The sequence below is a fragment of the Nicotiana attenuata genome, chromosome 6 (genome assembly GCF_001879085.1).
Source record: "Nicotiana attenuata strain UT chromosome 6, NIATTr2, whole genome shotgun sequence".
Classification (NCBI taxonomy): Eukaryota; Viridiplantae; Streptophyta; class Magnoliopsida; order Solanales; family Solanaceae; genus Nicotiana; species Nicotiana attenuata.
The window spans coordinates 66,338,541-66,364,522 of NC_031994.1; the positions used below are offsets into that span (position 1 = coordinate 66,338,541).

At 38.6% G+C, this 25,982-nt stretch overlaps 1 protein-coding gene, 1 long non-coding RNA gene and 1 pseudogene across 2 annotated transcripts; 1 reads left to right on the top strand and 2 right to left on the bottom strand.

Annotated features, from left to right (window-relative positions):
* LOC109227122 lies at window positions 1,866-6,102 on the bottom strand. The gene is made up of 4 exons (XR_002068225.1): window positions 5,496-6,102; window positions 4,776-5,373; window positions 3,745-3,824; window positions 1,866-2,129 (listed from the first exon to the last, which is right to left on the bottom strand). It is a non-coding gene; the product is annotated as an uncharacterized LOC109227122 (long non-coding RNA).
* LOC109227919 lies at window positions 11,053-11,797 on the top strand (annotated as a pseudogene).
* Window positions 19,463-21,162, bottom strand: LOC109227123 (NAC domain-containing protein 2-like). The gene is made up of 3 exons (XM_019392150.1): window positions 20,856-21,162; window positions 20,480-20,757; window positions 19,463-20,387 (listed from the first exon to the last, which is right to left on the bottom strand). The coding sequence occupies exons 1-3, from the start codon at window positions 21,016-21,018 to the stop codon at window positions 19,935-19,937; spliced, it is 894 nt and encodes a 297-aa protein (XP_019247695.1). The 5' UTR covers window positions 21,019-21,162; the 3' UTR covers window positions 19,463-19,934.

The following is a 25,982-nucleotide window of genomic DNA, read 5'->3' on the forward strand; positions in this document are numbered from 1 at the left end:
GAAATCCCAACCGGACATCGATAACATTGAAATACACTTCAACCCAAATTCATGAAATTCTTCCAAAATGCCAACTCTCCATAATAAGCGCCGACCGAGTCACTCGAAACCCGATCCGGACATACGCCCAAGTCCAAAATTATCATACGAACTTGTTGGAACCTTCAAATCCCAATTCCAAGGTTGTTTACTTAAAACTCAAACCTTGGTCAACTCTTCCAACTTAAGGCTTCCGAAATGAGAATTTTCCATCTGAATCAACTCTGAACTTCCCGAAATTAAATTCCGACCACACGTGCAAGTCATAATACCTGAAGTGAAGCTGCTCAAGGCCTCAAACCGCTTAATGACGCGCTAGAGCTCAAAACGATCGGTCGGGTCGCTACAACAATATCTTCATTATCTATTGTAAAAGAAAATTACTTTGAAGGTTTAAAGAATTACCTAGTTGCAGAATTTTAGCAACAAAATGACCTATGAATATGTAGAACTAACGAACACAACATAAACTAGAACCCAACAGCAGCATCACCAAACAGACCGCAAAAAATAGCAGTTCAGAACCCTGGAATACCCCCAAAAAACCCAGTAAGAAAGCACTTGAAGTAGCAACTAGTAACCCAGAAATTACTTAAGAGATCTTTCTGTTTTCCCAAAGATTTTGCGCACAAACAATACTCACCAAGCTCTGAAATTTCAGCTTGCAATCTGTGTACAGTTGCTGATTTTCTCAAAGATATGTGCTCTTTTTTAGTGTAAAAGATGACATTTAATTGTAAGATGGTGCGTGTGTTAAAGTGTGGAAATATAACCTCTTAAGTAGGAAAGAAAGCAACTTTTTTGGAGAGATTTTATTTCACCAAAAGTCTGTCCAAAAGGACTGACTTTGTGTGCTAATACACTATCCAAGGACTATCCAAAAGGTGAAAAGACAACCTGAAACCTATAATGGTAGAAGTCACAGAGAAAAATGGTCCTTTCAGCTAATCTAGTAGTGAAAAGCAAACTACTAGTACCCTAAATCATGATCAAACTAACTAATCTTTAACTTTTAACTAAATTAGTATCACCCTATTTGTAAAAAACCAAAACAAGAAACAAGTAACTAGAACTCAACTAAAATACCACAAACATGTAACTAAACCTTAACACTAAACTATTAATTAATCAAGAGAACTCAAAACCTAATGACTAAAATAAATCCAAGCAAATGCGTTATACATGATTATTAATAAAAAACAATCAACTTAACATGTGATGAAAGCCTAATCACATACCGATTACTTAGTTCATAAAATACATGACTAATTTGAACACTTAACTAAACAGAACCTAATAACACTTAAATAAACATAACCTAAATCATATTAATAAACAAAATCACCTCAATAATCAATAGACAAGCAGCTGCTACTCAAACTAATAACCAAGCATCTACACGCACTACAAGAAACCGGTCTTTTGTGGCGACAAAAGTCGCTCAAAAACTCACAAAGTCGCCACTAAATGTTTTTAGCAGCGACCACTCGATCGCTTCAAGTACTTACGTAACTGAATGTTATTTGTGACGACAATTGATAGTCGCCAAAATAGTATACATTTTGTAGCGATCCTTGTCGCCACCAACACATGTTCCCCCAAAGAAGATTTTAGGTAGGTTGCTGCTACAGAGTGACATACACTGGCGATTGTAGTTGCCGCTAAAGATTCAGTCGACATTATAATTGCCACAGAAGAATCTTTCTGAGCAGCTAGGGTCGCCAGTAAAGCTTCTTTTATTGAAAAAAAAAATATAATAATTTATTAGCCAGCTATTTTCCTACTAATTACCCAACAACATTAATATTATAACGAACACCACCAAATAGGCAAACAAAATTATATAGGAACTTTTTATTACCAAAAAAGTCTATGCAACAAAGTATATATAGAATGCTCCATAATACATTGCCATCGTATATACACATGGAGGAAAGAAAGAAAGAAACAAAATGTGTTCCAATTCCTACATGTCGAAGAACCTTATCCCTACAATTTAAGAAAAATGCAAAGGATCTTGTCTTCAAGCTACTCCAATGTCTTCAAACTACTCCTTGAGAAACTTCATTTCCCTGTTGTACTTTTCCTTGCTATTAAAAAAAACAAAGAACATTAACATATGCATCCAAAGTCAAATACTAAAGGAAATCATATAAAAGGGGAAGGATAACTAAAACTATATAGAACTGTGGGAAGTGATTGTCTTTCAAGAAAGATAGGACAAACACTGAATTTGCATTTTATGCCTAGTAAAAAACATAATCAGTTATGCAAATCTAATATGTTAGAAGGAACATTGATCACATATCCCTGTGTTTAAGCAATAGCAAAATGGTATGACAAATAGAATTCTCTAATGAATACTTTCGACACGCTACATTACTGAAAAGAAATATCATGTTATTACAATACTTTTTACAAATCTTTACCTTGTCTAGGAGAAGAAGCAAAGTTTAATTTTTTGTAGCGTTGGTACATACATAATATTTAAAACTTGAGGAGTCATTTATAGGTGTTTGGCTTTACATAATGAAACTAGAATTCGTAAGAGTACATAAGTGAATAAAAGATTTTTTTAACTAAAACCTTACATATTGAATCAAAATATTTCCCTCTACCAACCATATTAGCTTCAGACATAGCAAGATCTACCATTTTGTGAATTTACCTTTACAATATACAAAAAGATCTACCATTTTGTGTACATGATAGTTAACAACGTTTACTTGAGACAAGGCCTGGGGTATGATAGTTACCATTTTGTGTACATGATAGTTAACAAGTTAATTTATTATAAATTGGGCAATCATAAGAGTTAAGGGCTTATATAATATTACACGTGAAATTACCATTCAAGAAAGTAACACAAGTGGTGTATAGCTAATCACATGCATCCAATTTTTCTTCTCAATCCAACCAGGTTAGCTTCATGCATAAGCAAGGCAAAGATGTACATTTATTTTGGGTTTTATGGCAGTCTAAACCCCCTAAATCTCCAACCTGTATGGCCTTTTATTTCTTTCTTGCTTTTTCTTTAAATTTTTATTTAATGTACATTTGACAAGCATTATTGCTAATTTTAATATTTGAGATTCAACAAGAGACTTTAAATATGTAGGCTTAAGTTTGTCAAAGTATCTTGGAAAGACCAAATTTTTCAAGTGTCCTGATAAATGAATTCGCTCTTCATTACCAACATACGGTCCTACACTAAGAAACAAATGAAAATTTATCTTCATGAAAGAACTGCAAACTTCACCTTAAGATCTTGAAAACTACAGAGAGCATTAATTAAGGAGCACATTCTTATTATGAGTAAAAGAAGAGAAGAGAAAGAAAAACAAGGCAGAGTAGAATATTGAAACAACAATTGTATATTCCATGCTTAGGAATCCACATAACAGTATAATAGTCCATTACTGACATAATATTACTTAAAGAAGGGATAAATATATGAATTCACCTTAAGAAACCACAAAAAGAGATTAGAAGCAAAGCCCTTTTATTTTCTTTTTTTGGTGCAAGGTGCCTATTACAATTACATTGACTGTAATGATAGCATGATCAGGGACACGAAGCAAATTGGAAAGAGTAAGTATCGATGAAACATAATCTGAACATTAAGAGAGACTTTCCAGTAACTTTTATATAAGTAAAGTATATGAATATAATAATTGCAAACCAAAGTTCAAACAGAAAGCTTACTCTTTGCACTTCCTTCTCCAGAGGCAAAGAGAGATTTCATGAATCAGATCAAACTAGGCCAATAACCACCAAAATCATACCTATTAACAGGAAAAAAGAATTGAAGCTTTTAGTGAAAATATCATTAGCAATGGAAGGAAAGCCAATCAGAGACCAAAAGATAAAGGGAATAAGAAACCCAGAATCTCCTAATATCCATTTCGGATGCTAAAAATTATGTAATAGAAATCATTTTTTCGATGCAGTTTACCACTTCTCGGAATGAAAAATTGGGGGTAAAGAGAAATATTATCAAAATCTATGGTGAGTTTAGCCAGGTCATGCCGAAAACTATCCATCTGCAGGAGAAAAGAGCACATTCTGGAGTATAATATGCCTCCAGCAAATTTATGATTTGAGCAATCCTTGCCAAACCATTCTAACATCAGTAAATCATCAAAGATCCAAATTTAAAAACATCTCATGGAAGCCATAATTTGCCCTCTTAAGCTACTGAAATTACTCTATAGCAGAACCCAAAGGAAAAAAAAGAGTATAGAAGACATTCTACAATTCAAGATTAGTTAATAAAAAGATAACATTATTTTCCTTATCCTTTACAGAAAATATGAAGGCACAATTTTTGACTCAATTATATGAATTTAAGCACAAGCAGATGCTTGCCGAAACTGAAAAAATGACATTTGAAGATCTTAAATTAGCCGAATAGTTAAAACATATGGACTGTGACTAAGTAGAGAAATCAACAAGGAACCCAGTAAGGCATGTGCACTTGAATGTAACAGAACATGAAGATATTTACCTTAACGAAAATTTAAAATAAATTAACAAACAAAAAAGAACAAGCTAAGGCTATCACAATAATCTGAACAAATTCCAAATAAAGAAAGAACATTTGAAGACTTTACGAAAAACTCAAGACCATTCCAAACCACAAAATCGACTCTAAGGTGAGCAATTTTCCTTAACAAGAAAAATAATACTAATAAAATAGAAAATAAAAATTCAAAAATAGTACTTCTGCAACTTACTAAATCTCATAGGAAAGGAGAGAAAACAGCACAGGGCCACTTCGTGGTACTCAACTAAATCATTTGCTTCCTTTTCTTCTTTCATCTTCAACTCTAGATATAAATGGTTGAGCGATTTAGAGAGAGAAAATAGGAGGAGGCAAAGGGGTGAGGTTTGATTAAGGAGGAGAAGGGAGTCACTTGGTTTTCTTCCTGCTTTCACAGGTTCGCTGCTCGGTCAGGGTTTTGAGTTCGAGACAAAGGGGATTTGGTAAGAAAATAAACAAAAGACGGGGTGTAATTAATTTTTGTTTGTTTTTTAACTTTAAAGCAAAGAAATAGAGGCGACTTGGTCGCTGTAACAGGACTATTGCAACAACTTTAAAAAAAGTCGCCACAAATGTGCTCTAAGCGGAAAATAAAAATTTTGGAGTACGCGGGAAAGGAAAAAATTGTGCTTACTTGTAGCGACTTAAGTACAGTCGCCCCTAAAACATTAACTTCTGTTGCGACAAAAAGTGTCGCCACTACAGCTATCACTTTTGTAGCAATTAAACCAGTCGCCACAGAAGGTCGTCGCTAAAACCCAGGTTTCTTGTGGTGACGGAATGACTAAGAACTACAAAAACAATCAAAACGAGCAATAGATTAACTCCTAACAAGAAATAAAAATTTCAACTAATACTAAGCCTAATCACAGAAGCAAAAAACAGAAACGGAAAAGGGGAAGTAGAATTTTACCATAACAGGGGATTCAATGTTAAGCCAAGCAGCGATGAGGTGTTGAGGACGTCGACAACGGTTGCCTGATCTTGGAACATTCGTTTCATTTTGGTACATTCCAAATTCAATGAATTCGGCGTCATACCAAAAGGAAAGAGGTGTCCTTAGGTCGAATGTATTTTAATATAGAGGGCTAAGTGAGTTTGTGGTAGTTAAAGGTTGTGGTGGTGGTGAGTGGTACGATAGCAGGGTGGTCGCCAGAATTCGACCAGATTATGGTCGCCAGATTTGGTATGGAAATTAATGAAAAGTGATAGATCGTGAAAATATCTACAAGTTCATGTATATATTGTGGGGGTAAAGGCGATTCAACCTTGATGAATTTCAAATAGAAGATGAGGCTAGAGTTTCAAATTTGGGTAGATTTGTGGAGATTGGTGGAGATCTGGAGGATTTTGAGGGTAGATTTGAAGAGAGGGGGTTGAGATGGAGAACTGGTGAAAATTTGGGGGTGATTGGAGGTGGCCGGCCGGTAGTGGCGATTTTCGGCGCGGAGATGGGTGGCGAACGGCAAGGTCTGAGGGAGAGGGGAGAGAGTGAAAAGAGAGAGGAAGAAGAGAGGAAATAAGAGGAAAATGGTGGCAATTTTCAGGGATTCTAAGCTTCTATGAATGCAAGACTTCCAGTATTCGAATTCTCGTACTTAGTATTTGAACACTGTGGGAGAATAATACATGATACGGTACTAAGAGTGCCACCAAAATCGGGGACTGTTAGAACCAGGATCAATGTTTTATCGGGATCGGGGACTACATGATCAGCTCCGTGGAAATAAGTTTTACAAGTTAGCCACATGTATTGGCCGCTTTATTTACTTAAGCAGATAAATATTTATGTAAGTGTACTTTCGAAGATATAAGGAATAAATCAAAGTCCTTTTGTTTTTATCCTATTTCTTGTCCGAATGATAAGTCATTTTATTTTATCATTTGAGAGTTAACAAAAACTTCAAATGCTTCTTCCATAATGAACATGAGACATCCTCTTCAAGAGCACCGTAAATATAAGGGCCCTCTCTTATAAAACCCACATAATAAAGGGTAGATTCCAGAATTCTTATGCCCGGAATCAAAAGCTATTGGATGCAAAAATATTCCCAAAGCTTTTTCAATCAAACGTAAAGAGACTATTTTTGCACAACATTTAAGCAAAAAGTTTTTTTAATTATTGAAGTAACAAACTTAGTAAAACACTTTGGCATAATTATAAAATATAATATAAAAAAATTATACATTATTCTTTGCTGCCAGAACCCGAAGGGAGAGAAGGGTCTTCATTCTCCCTGGTGGAAGAAGGTTATTCCATTGCTCGAGGCATTCATCCTCTTCGGTCCCCCATTCAGTTCTGAATACTCGTAACTAGTATTCGAGGAGTCAGTTGCAGCGGGTCAAGCAGGAAAATTCTCACGAGCATTTAACTCCAGTCCCCTGGACTGGGCAATGCAGTCATCGATATTGGCAATGCCTTCTTTTGCCTCCTCCAAAGTCTTCCTCTTCATATGATACATGGAGAAGGTTTTCTTGAAGACAAGAGAGTTTGTTTCAAGAGTTTTGCTCGAAGTTTGTCAATTTTGACCCGGAGCTCTTCGTTTTCAGCCTTCATTACGCCGATTCCGGAATGAAGCTCAACATTGGTGGTTGATTGAAGCCGATTTTGCTCCATGACTTTCTTAAGCCTCTCTTTCATTTTGGCCCTCCTCTCCTTGGAAGCAGTGGCCTCCTCGCTTTTGGCACGTAAGCCAGTTTCCAAGTTGTTAACTTGTCCATGAAGGCAGACTCATGCTCAGAAGCAACAGTCACAACATCGTGAAGCTCGACCCATTTTTTAGCCTTCGCTTCCTTGAGGTTCTCGTGTAGCTGGGAGGATTCTTGGCTATAAGCCATCCTGTCTTGCTCGGACTGTTGTAGTCGAACCTCGAGCTCAATAATTTGAGCGACTTTGGCCTCCAGCACCGAGAGGCGCTTAGCAAGCTGATTCCTCTCGGCCAAGAGTTAGTCTCATTCTGAAGCAACCTCTTGCTTGTCCAGAATCAACCTCTGTAAGCCCTTAGAGGCAAGAAAGTTGGCCTGGAGAAGGGATAAAACCAAGGTTATTACATCGAATGTAAATTTAAAGAAGGTGGAAAAGAGTGAGATTGTTACCTATGCCGAGAAGTGCATGTTGTTATTTATGAGGAACTCCCCCAAAAGAGAGTCCATCCTCTTCTAGTCTTTCATTTAAGCTAGCGGCTTCATGTAATTGGCAAGTTCCATCGACTTGGAGAGAATACAGCACTCCTTCGAAATCGAAAGAGTGGCGCTTCGCATTCCACGAGGATCTAGGGAAGATGCTGAATAATTCTTTTCCAAATTCCCATGGTCAGGAGATCGAGGAGGGGTGGCATTCCCTACTTGTTTGGCTAATGTTGGTGGAGGAGAAGTAGTTGGTTCTGGTGGAGAAGGGACAACTGGTGTCGATGGATAGAAAGTTGTTGGTAGAGATGGCGAAGAGGCAGTTGGTATGGAGGGGGCGACAGTTGTGGCCAGCTAAGCAGTCAGTGACATAGAAAGATCAGGTGCCGAACTCTTCAGACCGGGAGCATCAGTAGGGATTGAAAAATGGGAATTAGCATTTTCAACCAAACCCATCTCCCACCAGAGCGCCTGAACTTCCTCTGACGATGGATTTTGAAGCTCTAATGGCTGAGCACCCAGTTGAACTGATAAAGATCTTTTTCTTCTTTGAAGAGAGGCGCCTTTATTATTAGCTCTTTCTTCATCATCAGTAACCATTATGACTGGTTCAATTGATGATCTTCTCACTCTAAATCCTAGTAGAGGAGGTTCGCTTCCTCTATGGTCTCTTGCTTGTAGACTGGGGACTCCAAGAGGAGGCATCCTCACCGGAGGCTCGAGCAGATCCACGAGCCCTACTCTGGTTAGGGGTATTCTGCAATATCCGCTCAACTCTCGGGGTAATCGACGACATCGCGTCAGGGCAATGATAGAACCCCTCGGAAGCCTTATGCAAACAAGAAGACAGTTAGTGAATTATTCTTAAGATGTTTACACAGATAAGATTGAAAGAAAGAAGAATTTTGCTGACCATGTTTCTTGGCTCTCCACCCGTATTTGGGAGCCATTTATTTCCATTGTCGGGTTTACAGGGTAGTGATATCCAATATTTTTTAGACCCAATGGGACAGTCCTTCAACCCGTGGTGGTTCCCAACGGGTAGTTGGAATGAAGGAAATAAAATGTCAGTTAAGAAGAAAGTTTTGCACGAAGAAAAGAAAACAAATATATGAAGACTTACGAAAAAGGTTTCATGATTCGGGAACAACTAGCTCTGTGGCCGGGATGATGTCCCCGGTAGCTATGACGATGAAACGTTCCATCCAGCCACGGTCGTTATTGTCATAAACACTGGTGAGAAGGGTGTGGTAACTATGTTTGCTGAGTTTCAGCACATTCCCCGCGAAAAATCTTCGGGGTGTAAAGACTCATCATGTGCGCAAGAGTCAGGGTTTCCTCGGTCTCAGAGCACAACTAACGAAGGCAACCCACTGTACGCCATATAGATGGGCCTACTTGTTCCAAGTAGACCTGGTACCGGTGGCAGAACTCCAAGTTTATTGGGTCAAGTTCTTCACCCAACCCCAAGGTGAAGGGACCAAAATTAAAGGGGTATGTATAGACATACATGGACCCTGCTTTGGATTAGGTAACTCGTTCTACCCCATCTGGGGCAAAGATTTTAATATTATTGCAGTAACAATCCTACCTCACAACAGGGATGCTAGAAGGACGGATGGAGGAGGGGGTACCTATGAACAGGCCAAAACATTCCAATTATGGGATATGGGGTGTTTTTTGCTCCTGGAGATCTGACGCAGTATTAAGGTGAAGTGGAATGATGGTATTTACGGTTGGAGGTTCAGACTCGGCGTCAACCTCTTTGGTTTTATTTTTCTTTGGGCCTCCACCGAAGAGAAGACCGGTGTTTCCGAAGATAGAGAAGACATGGTGGGAAAGAACGGTGAAGAAGTTTTTACTGAGAAGGTTGAATATTTTAGAGAAGTTCTAAAGAAATTAAGAGAAGGAGAAATAGTTGTGAAAGTAGTGAAAGTGAAGAACTAAAAATGATGAGTAGCAAAGAAGTTATAGATGGCAAAAAACATGGTCATGATTACCTCGAAAACCGGCGAAAATACTTGCTGAATCACAGGGCAATACGTGTTCGGAGTATTAAATGCGAGGAGGCGTGCATCCCTTCAAGTGTCAGAGACAGTTCACGAACTTTCTCGCCAAGAAGAGAATCTCATCTACTTCCCGGTAAAACTGAGATGCGTCATTGGAAAGTAAGGGGACTATCTGTATGAGGTGAAATTGGTTGATAACAGGTGGTCGAATGGCGAGGTGACACGTGAAACTGTAGACAGACAAAAGATGAGTGAGCAAATAACTGGCATTGGGTGAGAAGTGTGTAACCGGTACAAGATGGATCCCGAAGGAAGCATAGCCTACAAAGATTCAAAGGTTTGACATCGAATAGTATTTAATGAGCAGCTGTTACAGGGAATATCTGCATCAAATCCAGCCATTATGCACCCATCAATGACGTTTTTATTCTCATTCAAGAGGAGCTTGATTTTAGGATCTTATCTCCCTAAGTAGGGCTATAAATAGAAGGATTAACAACCATTATAAGGATATGAAATATTCTGCACCCAAAAGTTATAATCTATTATCTTCTTGCGTTCGATCTAAACAGTTTCACAATTGCTTTTATTTTTGCTCTCGGAAAGATTAAGTTCGAAGTAAGGCTTGTCATCTCTTTTAATTTCAGTCATTAATCTTATTTTTATTCTTATTTATTTATTTATTATTTTTGGATCAAATCGATTCGCTTGTCTATAAATCACGCTATAAATTTAATTATACTGTTTTACGGGTAAATAATTACGTACTACAAACATGATTTAATATTTTTTTTCTCATTTTTTTACTTTTGTTTTAACTGCTATTTTTCATTAACTACATAAAAATGTTGTCTTCACATGGGCAAATGTTAAGACAACATTTAAAATTTTAGTTATGTGCCAATTTCATCCTTCCCGGCCATACAAACACTCATGCACGATAATATAGGTTTTAACTTTATATTACAGTCAAATACGTCCTGTTATACGTGATGCACCTTTAACTAAAAACCGTCTAAAGCAACACGACACAAAAAAGATGAGTATTTTTGGCCAAGTAATCGACTTCCAAGTTAGAGAGTGTTACTTTTCATAATTACCATGTTTCCAATAAAAAGGATAGGTCTATGTAATTATTTCAAACTAGATGGGCCTAAACGAAATTTAAAAAAGAAAAAAGAAAAAAGCAAAAGAATCCATGGAGTAGTAGAATTTGGAAAGTAATACAGTAATTCCGTTTGCCAATGCAGATAGAATTGGGAAAAGCACTTCATTCTCCTATTTGAATTGGGAATGAAAGAAGAGCTAATTTCTCTATCTATAAATAGATTCTTTTCGTTATTCAATTGTCACCAGCTAATTCAGTTCATTGATTTGCTCCTTTTTACAACAAATTGCGCAAAGCTTACACATAAAAAAGAAAAAAATAATGGCGTACGAGTACCAAATAAAGTTCATAATAGTGGGCGAAACCGGAGTAGGAAAAACCTGCATTATGAACCAGTTCACAGATAAGCGATTCGATCCGGTTCACGACGTCACAATCGGAGCCGGATACGGGTCTAGAATAATCACCGTCCGCAAGAAGCAAATCAAGCTTCAAATATGGGACACGGCGGGACAGGAGAAGTTCCGGTCAATTACGAGGGCGTATTACAGAGACGCCGCGGTAGCTTTGCTTGTTTACGATGTGACTAAAAGGCACACTTTCTAGAGGCTCTCGAGTTGGCTGGAAGATATACGGCAACAAGGCGACACGACAGTAATTGTGGTGGGGAACAAATGCGACGCAGGAGAAGATATTAGGGCTGTTAGTGCAGACGAAGGCGAGGAATTCGCGAAGAGTAATGGATGTTTGTTCATTGAAGCTTCTGCTAAAACGGCGTTGAATGTGGCGGCGGCGTTTGGTAAGACGGCAGAGAGAATATGTGAAAAGATGGGATACGGGGATGTTGAGGAGGTGGATGAAGCTCTGGGAATTAATATTTGGAATTGGAAAGGATTTAGGATTGGAAGGACGAATGATGAGAATATTGATGGAGCTGCTGCTTCTAAAAGATTCAACTCATGTTGTGGTTGACGCTTTCTTATGTTTTTATTTCCCCCCTCCCTCCACCCCCACTTTTTTTTTTTTAAATTTTTTTTACAGAGGATAAATATTCAGTATTCACTCATAATCACTTTATTTTCTGTATTGCTATACATATTACAAAAATATAGTACTTTGTTCCATTCAGAATATTCACGTACATTATTTATAAAATAATATAAGTGAATTATGTTTTCCTTCATGCCAAACACACCCAAAAATATCATAGCTTTTCCATTTTTCAGTTTTCCTTCCATCTATTGCAATTATGTTTCCTATCTTTAACTTTTTTTTATACGTTTGACTACTGATATTGATTCTACTTGATTAGCCCTTCAATTTTTTCATGCTAATTAACTCTCGTGATTGAAAAAATTTATTAGTGTTACTATTGCACCCTCCACATCATATAGAGTTTGACTTTTCATGGTACCAGAAAACTTTTGTTGCATACAAAGTTGAAGCCATCGTAACATCGAACTACAATAAATTTCGAGCTACTCTTACTTTTTTCTGATACTTTTGTTTGCAATGGTTAAAAAAGCTCCGTTTCTCCATGCTTTTCATGGTAAGAAATATTTTTTCCCCTACAAGAACGATTTTCTTAGCAGTATTTTCGGATGCTTTGCCGAATTGGTAGAACGATTTTTTAGTTAACCATAGTTTGAGGGGCTGTTTTAGTTACATAAATATTGATTAGGGGTGAACATGGACCGGGTTGGTCGGTTTTTATTAAAATCAAATCAAATCAACTGTATCGATTTGGATCGGTTCGGTTTTTTCGATTTTTTTTTGTTACATGAATATTATTTCAATCTTACTTTGTTACTTTTTTTTATAAGTAAAATATGTTTTATAAAAATTGAAAAAATTGACAAACATATGATCTATTAAAATAAATTTATGGAGTAATTTTGTTAATAACTAGTTACTTTTTTAGTCGTCCTACAATAATTTGCCGTTGATGTATACTTTCAAGGTTAAACGAATTGAATAATTAAACATAAAATCAATGTGATACCTAATTAATGATATGTTCTATTTAATTTTAGATTGTCGAAATACCACTTCAAATTCGAAAAAGATATAAGCATTTAACAAATATTGACATATGAATATGAAAGAACAAAAATATTGACGCATTTCATTAACACTTGATAAGAAAGTGATCATATAACTCATTACTTAAGGTTAATAAAAATGAAGTACTTCATATTATATTAAATATTACATCCCATAAGGGAATTCCAAATATTTCTAGAATTTTTAAAAAGAAAATTCTATAGAAAGTCTAAAAAGTTTATATAAAAATTATATATTTATATATCGGTTTGGTTCGAGTTTTTTTATTCAATACCAAACCAAATCAAACCAAATCTAATCGAGTTTTTTAATCGATTTGCTTTGACTTTTCGGTTTGATGCAGTTTTTCGATTCGGTTTGTACAATCTTAATATTGACCATCAAATTTAAGAAGGGACAAAGTGTTATAAAATTAAAGTTATACTGGAAGAACTTGAGGGATGGTGTACAGGAGGTAAGCCTCATCCCTCTTTGTTATGGTCGTAGTAGAGGTACTATGTTCAAAATAACAAAATATCTTCAGGATCTTGACACTTAAAAAGTCATATCTGCTTCCTATCATCATTAAAAAATTCCCAAGTTGCCGACCCTTAAATAGGTTACTTTCACATGTGATAAATCGTATTACAAGTCAAATAAATAAATATGTAAAAATACTTAATTTCCTAACAGTTTATTGTTTGGATTGACCACACAATTCAACAATGCTGTAATCGCACATCTCAACATGTGAGTTATAGTACTTACTTTGCTTTAGGCCAACCCTTCGAGATGTCAAGCCAATTTGAAATATGAAGGATCATTTTGAGTTTTGAAAATATCAACAAATAGCTATTGTTTGACCCAAAAGATATTGCAACCTTTTTGAACAAATCAATCGAATAAAATGATGGGGTTAATCTTAGTCATTCGCAATGAACTCCAGATCAATGAACTAAAAGAAGAATAGCATATAAAAAGAAGTGAAGATAAGCGATCTTATTGAAGCTTTCCAGTATTGTTCTCATTGATCGGTGGAGTAGAACAGGTTACATATTACATCAATCGGTGAGGATTGCCTCCTTCATCCTTCTATTTCTCCAAGTTACAGAGAGGATATAGATGAAGAATAGGAGAGATGTTTTCTCCCAAAAAGTCCCCCCCCCCCCTCGAGAGGTTTTTACCCTCCTATATATACAGCCCTGGTCTTCCGGCTACATGCTCTATCCGACGCTTCTCTATGCCTCACACTCCTCGGTTACTCGCTGAATGTCATTCTTCACCGCTTCGACGAAAGTCGTGAGGGCAAGATATAGAACAACCCATGTCGATCCTTGTTGCCTTGCCGTCTGTGAGCGGGGCGTTGGTCGGCCTGACCGTTGTGGTCAGATTTTGACCAATACAGTTAGTCCCTCCATCTGTCGAGGTCGTCCCCTGTCGGGCTCGGCAGACGGATTATGACCGTTGTCAACCCGAGAGAAATCTGACTCCTCACTCCTTGGCTGTGCTACGTGGATTCGGAAGAGACGGCGGCACCCTTTTGGTATTTCTGGACCGTCGCGACCGTTTCAGAACCGAAACGTCATTTGTGCCGAAACGTCGTGTCGTGGTTGCAGCCATTATGACACACGTTCTCAGAGAGTTGAAACGTTTCGTGTGCCACTGGGTTTGATTGGCGACTATGGGGTTTCGCGCTTGGGAGATTTATGTCACTTATAAATAGAAGGAATACATCAATCGATTGGCACATTCCCTTGCCTTTTGCCTGAAAGAATTCTTGCGAGTATACTTTCTTCCCGATAATTTCAAGCTCTTATTTGCTCCCTGTGAGCCGAAAAACTTCCATCCTTTCCTTTCGTCGCCTCTTTTCTTTGCTAAATTAACACAATGACTGGTAATTCTTCTCGCGCTGACCTCCCTGTCCCGATTCCGGCGCCGGAAAACAATACTCCGACCACCGGAGGGGCAGAACTGGTGGAGGATGAGGAGGTTCCATCAGTAGCCGAGATCTTGCCCCTCCCTGGAAGAGCATGGGCTGATTTCAGCGGTCGCGTTGGGGAGGAACCCGAAACTGTCCCCTTAGTGATGAAGGAGGAGGATATTGTAGAATTGAAAGCCCGGTAGGGAATTCCTGGTTATATCGAAATGCGGCCGGCGGTAGGGGACGACATCGTCCATTTTGACCACCCCGGGTACTGCGTATTCTACGCGTACCCCTTCCTTATTAGGTACACTCTTCATCTCCCACTCCTGGTGGTGGACTTCTGTCGCTTTTATGAGGTATGCCCTGCCCAACGCTCGTTGTACCTGTATAAACTGTTTCTGATGTTGCTCAAGTTCGCGGAACTCGTCGGCCATGAGGTCACTTCGGGGCACATGCTCAACATCTTCGCCCCTCAGCATATTCGTGGTACGATGATCCACATGCGCCCTCGGGGGTCGAAAAGCCTGGTGGTGAAGATGGACGACAGGGCTAACCATCGTTTCTATGAGAATTACTTCTATGTGCGGACCGAGCACCTCATGGCGGATCCAATGGGGTTCCCTGAGAAATGGATTTTTGCGCGTAAGTTTGTATGTTGTTTTAATTTTAGTCGAAGGGATGCACGACCATTTCTTATCGCGATACTAAATCTTTGCCAATTTTTGCAGCCGCGAGATTGTCTCCTCCACCTGTCGAAAGTATCCGTGAGTGGGTGAGCACTATTCTTCCTCATACGGTGGGGGTCCGCACGTGGGCGGCCTTATATGACAAGTATGGGCGCAAGACTCTTTCAGGTAAGATGTCGTGTCTGTTCGCCGTTTTTCTCCTTCCCTTCTTTGTATTTAATTTCTCACATGCTGTTCATCGATGTCAGGGAGGGTGCGGAGAGCGAGGGCTCCTCCGTTAGCTTTCCGGCAACTAGCCTCATCTACTCGCCCTATCGCAATACCCACTGCCCGATCTTCGTCGAGGGCTGTTTCAGTTGAGTCTGTGGCAGCGGTTACTCCAGCTAAGGCTGCTTCTCAGGCTGAAGTTCAGACTCGTGTTGTTCGCCCGACCGGTGAATCTCCGCCTACCGAGGACGAAAGGGGACCTTCCTAAAGGCGGCGAGTGGAGTTCGATATAGCGCCCCCAACAGTGATTTATTCGACGACCTAGAGTGGCGGTTGATACGGCTCCCCCTGTAGGGACGGAGCGGGCCGTTGCATCTGCTCAATCAGAGATTCCAGCCATTGTCGGTGACCATCATCTTGCCGCGACGGAGGGTCAGGTTACTGGGGCCGCCGTTGTCGTTTCGGACGTACCCTCGTCCTCCGTGCTCGGTCATACTTCCTCTTCAGCTGCTGACAAAGGAAAGGGAGTCATGGTCGACGACTACGAGTGTGAGTCGGACCTCGACCCTGATGATGTTAGGATGTTTGAGGAAGGCATTACCCATTCGGTGGTTCGAGTGGGAGGTCCGGCCCGCTTTCTTGAGATTCCTTCGGATGTCAACCTTCTGGGGATGCGGAGGATTTGGTACTGCAGTTCGACATTTTGTGCTCCGAGGCCAAGACTATGGCCCTTCGGAATGTTCCCGATACTGGTTTGATGGATGAGGTGGCCGTTATGGGCTTGAGAGTACGTTACATTATCCCTGTTGCTTTTCTTTCGTTTATCTTGATGACGGGGTACTAACCCATCTTCTCGTTTTTCAGACGTATATGCTGGAGGTGGAGAGTATTCGCAGGGCCAACATTCGGGCCAAGATTTTCTTGAAGATGCTGGAGAAATATCGGCGCTATCGCGACAAGTGCCGTGAGATGCATGAGCGGCTGAAGGCGAACCCATGTGATCGGACTCTAGGCGAGGAGTTGGAGAAGAGGGACCAGGAATTGTTGCAGGCTATTCGCAGCAAGAGTGCGCTTGAGGAGCAACTTCGTGCGAAGGACGAAGAGCTCGAGCTTGGGAAAGAAGTTGTTGCGGAGTGTGAATATCTCCAGGAGAAGTTGAGATCGATGCAGTCTGAGATGGATCAGAACCTCCTCAGGGTCGAGGCTATGAGTGCGGAGTGGGTGGGAAAATTGGCCGAGATGGAGAGAAAGGTGGCCGCGTTGGAATGCATGGAGAGTGCCTGGTCCTCAGCTTCGGAGAGGGCGGCGACTTTGGAGGATACCATCCGCGTCCTCCAATCCGAGCAGGAATCGGAAAGGGCGACGGCCACGCTAAGGGAGGAGAGGCTTGAAGAGCGCATTAGCGAGATTGACCGGGAGGCCTCGATCTTGGGAGATTGGGTCGATGCTCTGGAAGCTGAAAAGGAGCAACTGCTAGCTCAACTAGAGTCTTCCTCTGCCGCCGTTCCTCGTCATTTGCACGAGCTTTGGGTCCACGCTGAAGCCCATCGGGATATATATAAGAATCTTTGGGAGATCGGTAAGGTGACGGAGGCCTCATATGAAGAAGCGCGGGTGAAGGCGCGAGAAGCTCGCGTCAATTGTGGATATGACTCGGCGACGCCAGAAGCTGATGAGGGCGCGGGCGCCGAAGGTAAACTCCCCGGAGGTGAGGGTGGCAATGATGATGCCGAATAGAGAGATAATGATCTTGATCTGTTTTCTGTTTGTTGTTTTCCTCCTTTATTTTTTTTTGTCGGTTGTCGTTGTTATTTCCTTCTTCTTTTCCCTTGTTATTGTTGTTTTTTTTATATAGTTGACTGGGGCCTCATGTAATCCGCGACCATTTGCGCGGTGACTTTGTATAAAGAAGAGCGTTTCGCTGTTATTTGTCTCGTACTTTACCTTTGTTTTTGTTTTTCATGATTACGGCGTGAGATAGATTCTCGCACGGCGAGTCCCAGTCTTTTCGTACCTTCTGACGGCCCTTGGCCTTAGGAATATTTCGAATTTTCTCTTTGGTGATGGCTCATGGCCTTGAAGGGTGTTATTTCGACCTATCGAAATGTCAATCCATCGTCGTCCGATCGAGGTTGAATTCTTCTTTTTGGCAAAGGCTCTTGGCCTTAAAGGGTGCTATTTTGACTTATCGAAATGTTAACCCATCGTCATTCGATCGAGGTCGAACTCGTCTTTTTGGCGAAGGCCCCTGGCCTTAAAGGGTGTTATTTTGACTTATCAAAATGTTAACCCGTCGTCGTTCGATCGAGGTCGCACTCCCTGATCCGTTACCATTTGACCTTTCTAGCACTGGCTCGGTACGGCAAGTGATCTCTGGTTCGACCGCACTCGGAGTTCTATGTTGACTTTGAAGCTGAGCGATAGCAGCCTGCTGAGTCTGTAGCATCTCGAATATTACCTGGAGGCTAACTCCCCTATCTCCTACGCCCTGTGTTCCTTGGCCACCAGATCGGCCTTCCCTACGTACACTCCCTTCAGGGTCTGCGCCTAAATCCGTATTCAAAGCAAAGTGCGAACTGATATCGACTGGATCGACCGTACTCCCCCGAGATTAGCCGGTGGCACCCCGGCTCCTGTAGCAATTACGTTATTGTTTTCCCCGTGAAATCCAAGACCATCTTCACCATGTACGGGTGAGTTATGTGAGTTTGACATGTTTTAACCTGAGAACAAAAATTCTTGACAAGAACAAGTGTGAAAATAACGTGTGTTATCAGAATCAGCACTGAAACAATCACTATTATCCTTAGCCCCACGGTGGGCGCCAAACTGTTTACCCTAAAATTCGAATAACAATTAAACTTATATTGTGGTAAGGATATGTGATTTAATCCAATACCAATTGATAAACAAGGAATTAAATGTATAAATTGAAGAATAAAATAAGTCAAACCAGTGTGCAAGCCAAATCTCGACCTCGAACTATGATGGCCTCGAGGTGGAATAGTAGGAATAGCAAGTTACAAAGCAACTCTGATGAACAGTGAGTAAAATAGCTAGAGAATAAAGTGTATGTATTATATTATCAGTCAAAACGTATTTTACAAATGGATGGGCTCCCCTTTATATAATAGGGGAGTCCTAAATAAGGTACACTTCTAATTACAGAAATAAATCCCGTGATTGGCGCCGATAACCGCTTGGTATGATCTATTCTGAGATTTCCGCCGAGACCTTAGGTTGGTTGCTAACATCTCGCCATCCCGTTATTATGCCTTACTCGAGGTTGGTCATACTCGGCCTTGGTTTTCATCGAGCACTTCGATCCTCAAGCTCTATACTCCGCCATCGGGCTCGAGCCAAATCCGTTTTGAGCTCATTCTCGAATCAACTCCTCGAGCCCAAGAAATCGAGGCATACCTAATTTTGATCGTATACACACATATTAACCATTTATTACGAGGTCGAACAAAATAAAACGAAAGGTGGATTATTCCACAAAATAGAATAGTGGTACTAAGCGAAATTCGAAGTCAAATTTTTCTTTACGATAATATTATCATGCCATTATTGTGATTTATAATAATTTTTACGCAGTTTCCAATTTACATTTTATCTCAAAAAACTTAAAAATTCTATTTCCGAATTCATGATCAAAACTATAAAATTTAACTCTCGAATTCGAACTCCATCACATAGGAAATATCTCATTTTAACCATTGATTGTAGAGCAACCAGAGAAACATAAAAGTAGGATTATATGACAAAACAAAAAAGTTAAAGATATAAATAAGATATTATTGCATTCCTCAATTTGGCTGAATACAGAAAAACCCATAATGCTAGTACAAAAGAGTTCTAAAATTCCAAGAGTGAATCAACCCAACAACTAATGAATAGAATGGAAGTTTGAAAAACACCTAAAACTTGCCATACTACTTATAACTTCTCTCATAACACTGAAGTACATTCACATGAGTACCTAAGTCCCATGGTCATTATGTACTATAGACATGATTATAGTCTCTCTCTTTTTGTTCTTTCTTTTTTTAACATTTATTTGTAATTGCAATTTTATTACTTAACTATTTACAAATATTTGTCTTCCCAATTGCCAATGTGAAAGCAAAAGAAAACCAAAGATGCTGGTACTACTATTCTATTACAGCCGCACATGCGCAGTCACGGACCTTAGCTGGTCTCCTTTGACACTTGCGGCCGAAAATTGATTCACGAGGCTCCACTTGGTTTAAAAAGGTTTGTGCAGGTGCATGAACATATCCTGCAGCGGCGACATCTGATAACTGCTCTGGAACTGTGAACCTAACAAGCTATTATCCACTGTTGTGGCGCCGGTAGTGGCATCCATGTAATTAAACGGAAGATCAAGGGTAGCTTTCTCCCAGTCGGTCAGCTTCGGTTCGCTCTGCACTTCCCTCTCGCACGTGAACTCCGGCGAAAGCACGTGCTCCGAGCAGCTCGAATCGGAGTGGATCTTCGGAACTGAATCCGACGGGTCCAGGTAGAAGAAATCGTTGTGCACTTGCTGCTGCTGCTGCGGCGGCGGTAGAATCTCCGGTTTCCGATCCTCTGGAGATTCTACCATATCCATATAGCTTGTGTTCATTTTCCGGTTACTGAGTTGATTCTTTTCAATCGAGCCCTTTTTGTTGTATATTCGGCATAAAACCCAATCATCCAGCTGTAAACAAATAGAAACCGTCAGATAAACCGAAACACAATCTAGACCGTCAAAAACAATCAATCAATTCCAAATTCTGTTCCGCTACTCACCCTTAAGCTATTGTTATTCTTACGAGCAGATCGGTCAACATCAGCAAGCCTATATTCGTGCATGATCCAATTAGTCTTCTCTCCTTTGGGAGCCTTGCCGGCGTAAAACACCAATGCTTTCTTAATTCCCATTGGCTTCGGATGTCCAATCGGTTTATCGGCACCAGTTGCTTTCCAATAACCAGTTCCAGCAGCTCGATTTGGGCGTGAACCGTTCGGATACTTTCGGTCTCGAGGTGAAAAGAAGTACCATTCTTTCTCCCCATACAATGCCAAATCTGAAACAGAAATACCAACATTTTGGTTAATTCAAAAATTCACCTTCAAACATCTGAACTGTTTTATATTAACAAAGGTGAAGGAGAAAATTACTTACGAGGAAGATCCCAAGGGTCATACTTGTAGAGGTCAATTTCAGCAATAATTGGTACGGCAATTGGCTGCGAAGCGCATTTTCGGCATAGATAGTGCATCACAAGTTCTTCATCAGTTGGGTGGAATCTGAAACCTGGAGGTAATTGCAACTCTGCCGCTGTCATTTTTTTGATTTTCCCCAATTAATTTACTCTCCCTTTTTCTCCTTTTTTTTTTAGGTTTTTTTTTTTTGGTGGGAGGTCTAAATACAGAGTATTGAGAGAGAATAGAATAGGAAAATGCTTGAAAGTTGAAACTTCGAACACAAGGGAGGGAAGCGAATATATAGAGATTGTAGAAGGGACACGTGGCAACGATAAGCCAAGAGATCTAGAAAAAACGTGTTAAAATAATCAGAAAATATAAAAAAATAAAATGTAAATAAAGTGATGGACACGTATGCAAGAATTGAGTTGGGTGGAATGCGACAATACGTATCGCTGACCTGGGTAAGAGTGGTAGGGGGTGGGTGCATTTGGTCACTGCTTACGCACTGATTTTTGGACAGGAGTGCCAAATAGACTAGGTGGTTCGGTGGGTTCCGGGAAATTTCTGGTTCGGTTTTGGGTCAGAGTTATTTGGAGCGGCAGTGGACACGTATGTCAGGTCGATGCACGCTTGGTTATTTGGTAGCGTCACTTTGACAAAATTGTGGGCCTTCTTTTTATTTTATGTATTTTTTTATTAAATAAAATAAATTAAACAGAAAAGAGATGTGGAACTTTTTGTAAGTGAGGTGGGGGGTTGGTTTGTCCTTTGGCAGTTACAATTGAATCACTATTTAGGAGATCAGCAATGTGTCACTAATATAGTGAAAATCACGGCTAGTAGTGCCACGTATACTAATGATGAATTTTGCTTTAAAAAAAGAAATATATGAGTATATTGATTTGGCTGATGAATTCGAAACACACTGCTAAGAGAAGCAATTATTGATTGATCAAACTTTTAAAAAGTATTTTGAGGTGTACTTTTTTCAAAAGTTGTTTTTGGAAATAAATTATTTTCTTTAGCTTTTTCAAAACTATTTTTGTTTCTACTCAAAAAAAAAAAATTTTTTTTCTAAGAGTTTGGCCAAACACTTTAATTTTGAGAAAACAAAATATCTTTTTGAAGAAAAAGTACTTATGGTCTTGGAGAAGCTGAGCCAAAAAGGCAATAAAATTAGATACGGATCAGGAAGTTTATGTAGTTCTTATTGTAATCTCAAATCAATATATAAAATAATAATTTGGTTCACAAATCACAGTTAAATATTTATAAATATTTAATAAATTATTTTACAAAAATATAACGTCTACGTGAAAGTTGTTGATTTCCATATACAATGCTCTTAACCCGCCACTAATTAAAACTTGTTTAGGAGAAAAAACATTCTCCGTAAGACAGGGAAGAGAAAAAGCGAAATACATAAACGGTCCCTTCAAGTTGTCCTCAACGGTCAGCCAGACACCTCAACTAACCCTTTTATCATTTAAACACTTCAAGTGGCTATTAACTGTACCAAATAGACACCTCATAGTGACATGGCAAGTTACGTGCATTTTAGTTACAGTTGAGCGCGTGAGGCTTTTATCAGACTTGTTTTCTCTTATTTTTAGAATTAAGTTAAATTTTATGTCTGGGTCCCACACCACATTATCATTTTTGCCCACACCTTTGAACGATCAAACCAGTATTTTTTCACCCAAATTTCATATGAACCTTCCTCACCCCAACATCATTATCTCCCCCACCTTAAACCACCACCTTCCACCGTAAATTCACCACCTATATTTCAACCTAGATGCAAAAACTATAAAAAAAAAATTAAAAAAGAAAAAACAGAAGCTCGCATCGAGAAGGTTGCCGGTTATCTTTCAGCTGTTTTCAGGTCAGCAAAACAAAAGGCCGGTAACTTCAAGTGGCCTCAGTTAGAGTCTGGAGAATCTCGACCAGTAAAGAGCGAACCATCTTTTTATCGGACAAGGATGAGCCATCTGTAATGCATTCAAATGACAAGCTATTAGCTGCAGATGCGAGCTCTTCTTCCTCACTTGGACGGGCCAATAGTGAAGACTTAAGATTGTCAGATCAACTGCTGTCTTTATCTGAAAACTTTGAAGAATTTAACGCTGATAAAGAAGCGAAATTAGAAGAGTGGTTGGGAGAATAAGGAATTTGTGAAGTCCCATTTTCTTTTCTTTGTGGCTGTTGCTCTATTACATATAAATCGTTAATTATTGGAGTATTTTCTGTCCTACAATGGCGTTGGCTCTACTAAATCAGGGACGAGAGAAAGATAGGAGGTGAGAGGGAGATGGGGCGGAAGGAAGAAGAAGAAGAATAGGGTTGGGCGTTGGGAAAGGTGCTGGTGTGCTAAAAATGTAAAAAGGGTTTTTTTTTCTTTCTTTAATGTATTTCTTTGTTAATAACAATTATCAATTTTTTTAATTATAAATTACACGTGTCATTGTTTAATTAGTTCGTTTGACACGTCATTGGCAAAGTGTAACTCACGCATCTGGTCTGCTGCACTCGGGTGTTTATTTGGTACAGTTAATAGCCACTTGAAGTGTTTAAATGATAAAAGGGTCAGTTAAGGTGTCTGGCTGACCGTTGATGATAACTTGAAATGGCCGTTTATGTATTTCGCGAAGAGAAAATATTTTTAAAGGTATATTTATTTTGTCTCGAATGTGATGAGATGAATTATTTTTTTCCTTCTAATTGGAGATTTCGAAATAGATAGGTATTATATGGTGTGAATTCAGATTAATTGGATTGATGAGTTTTAGGACAAGTGAATTATACCGGAAGAAAAACACTTTCTTTCGTGTCGAACTTTAATTAAGTCTCAACTATTGTCTACTATATCAATTTGTAGCACTGGGAACAAAGGACAAATGTTTGGTCGAATAGGTTTTACCCATTTCACAATCACAACATGCTAACGCAACAGTATAGTGAATAACTTCCATTTTTGCTCAAAGATAAGAGCGGACGTGAGTCTCTAATATGATTGGCGGATTTAGTGTCAAATCAGGTCAAGTCCTGCACCTGTCTAGACTATCGTTTCATCTTCTATTTTCTATTTTATATATTTTTGTGTCTCGCTTCGAATTTTTTCAAGCGATTAATTAAAAGAAAATAATTACAAGTCTATTCAAGTTCTACGGGGTAAGTTGATTTTATGCAATTGTGTTAGATAGTGTTAATTCGGGCAGTCTGCAGCTTGGCAGGATGAATTAGAAAAAATAATGCATACACCAGCTTTTAGTATGAAGAATTAACTCAAATAATCACCCAAATTAAATAGCTTTTACTAATATCTTGTTTGATATACTTTTTCAACCTATGTATTACTAATGCAAATATTAGTTATACAGTCTATTTGATATTATCCTACTTATAACTAATACATAACAAATCATAGTATTAGCAATTTCAAGGCTATTAATGCATACATTAAGATAAAGTTGTCCTTAAAGTCCCTTAAAGCTATAGAATATGGAGGACATTTTTGTAAACTACTAATTTTCTTAAAAATTATGTAATGCATTTTGATTTTTAATACACTATAACAAATAGTGAATAAGAAATAATTTGTGCATATGCTTGCATTACTAATCCCTGATTTACTAATATACCTTATTCAATACTATTCGTATACAGTATACACCCTACCAAACGACTCCTAAGTTCATAAATTGTGTAAGCATTGTAATCCTAGCACATTTCGATTAAAATGCTCCTAATAATTAGTACTAATGCTTAACTAGACAATTATCCTTTCCATTCTAAATTATATGAGACTTTTTTCCAATTTGACGCAACTCGATTCCTAGTATTATTTTACGTAATGTTATCAACTTCCAAGAATACTTATCAATTCCAAGAATCCTTATCAATTTAATTATTCAAACTGCAAACCTTAATATGTTATATTATCAAATTAACTTTTTTAACAGTAGTTTAATATTTTTCCACTCTGACGAACATAACACCACAAGTCAAGTTAACATATCCTCGTATCATGTCGAATACCGTCACCACAAATTGAAAAAGACGGATTAAAATATTACTACTATTTAGAGAACTAGAGCATGGCCGGGATGTAGTGTTTCCTTCTTTTTTCTGGACCACAGTAATTACACCTTGAAATTTACACTTTTACTATTATGAATAGCAATACTCAAATTTTAATAGTTGGAGAAAATTGAAAAAAGAGATGCATGATGTGCAAAGAAACTTACTCGGATTTAGGCATAATAATTCTGTACATAGAAATTCAATAGTAAAAGTTACCAAATGAAAAAAATCCATATTATATTAACAGCTTGTTTGGATGGTTGTTACACATCGTTTCATTATGTATCGTATCGTACTGTATTGTATTGTATTGTACTGTATTGTTTGATGAATATAATGTTTGGATAGATTGTATCGTTTGCCGTTGTTTCATGATATGATGCACCAGCAATATGAAAAATAAACTTGCAATATTATAAAGAAAAATTATGATAGGGGATAAATTTATAATATAAAAATGTAGGGTAAATGATAAAATAAAATTATTTAATAATAATGAAGGGTGAGATGAGAGAAAAAAATAAAACAACGATGCAACCCCACCAAATCGGTTGTTACATAAAGTGGCACATTTCGTCGTTACATAACGATGGATTTACGATACGATACAATTAATAAAATTTAAGTAACAACCAAAACAGACATCCTATTTAAAATTACAATACGATACAATACAATAGGTAACTACCATCCAAAAAAGCTGTAAGGGGTCGTTTGGTAGGGTGCATAAGAATAATGCTGAATAGGGTGTATTAGTAATGCTGGTATTAGTTATGCTTGCATTATTTATGCTGGTATTAGTTATGCTGGCATATTTCTTATCCATTGTTTGATTTGATGTATTAAAGCATTGCACAAATTCTAAAAGAATTGCCTGTTTACAAAAATGCCCTCAAAACCAGTCCATCACTCTAACTTTTTAAAAGAAACATATGTTGAGAAATGTCTTTATATGGAAAAGTTTAAAAAAAATTATTTGATTTGTCTACCTATATTGTAGTATAGAACTAAATATTTA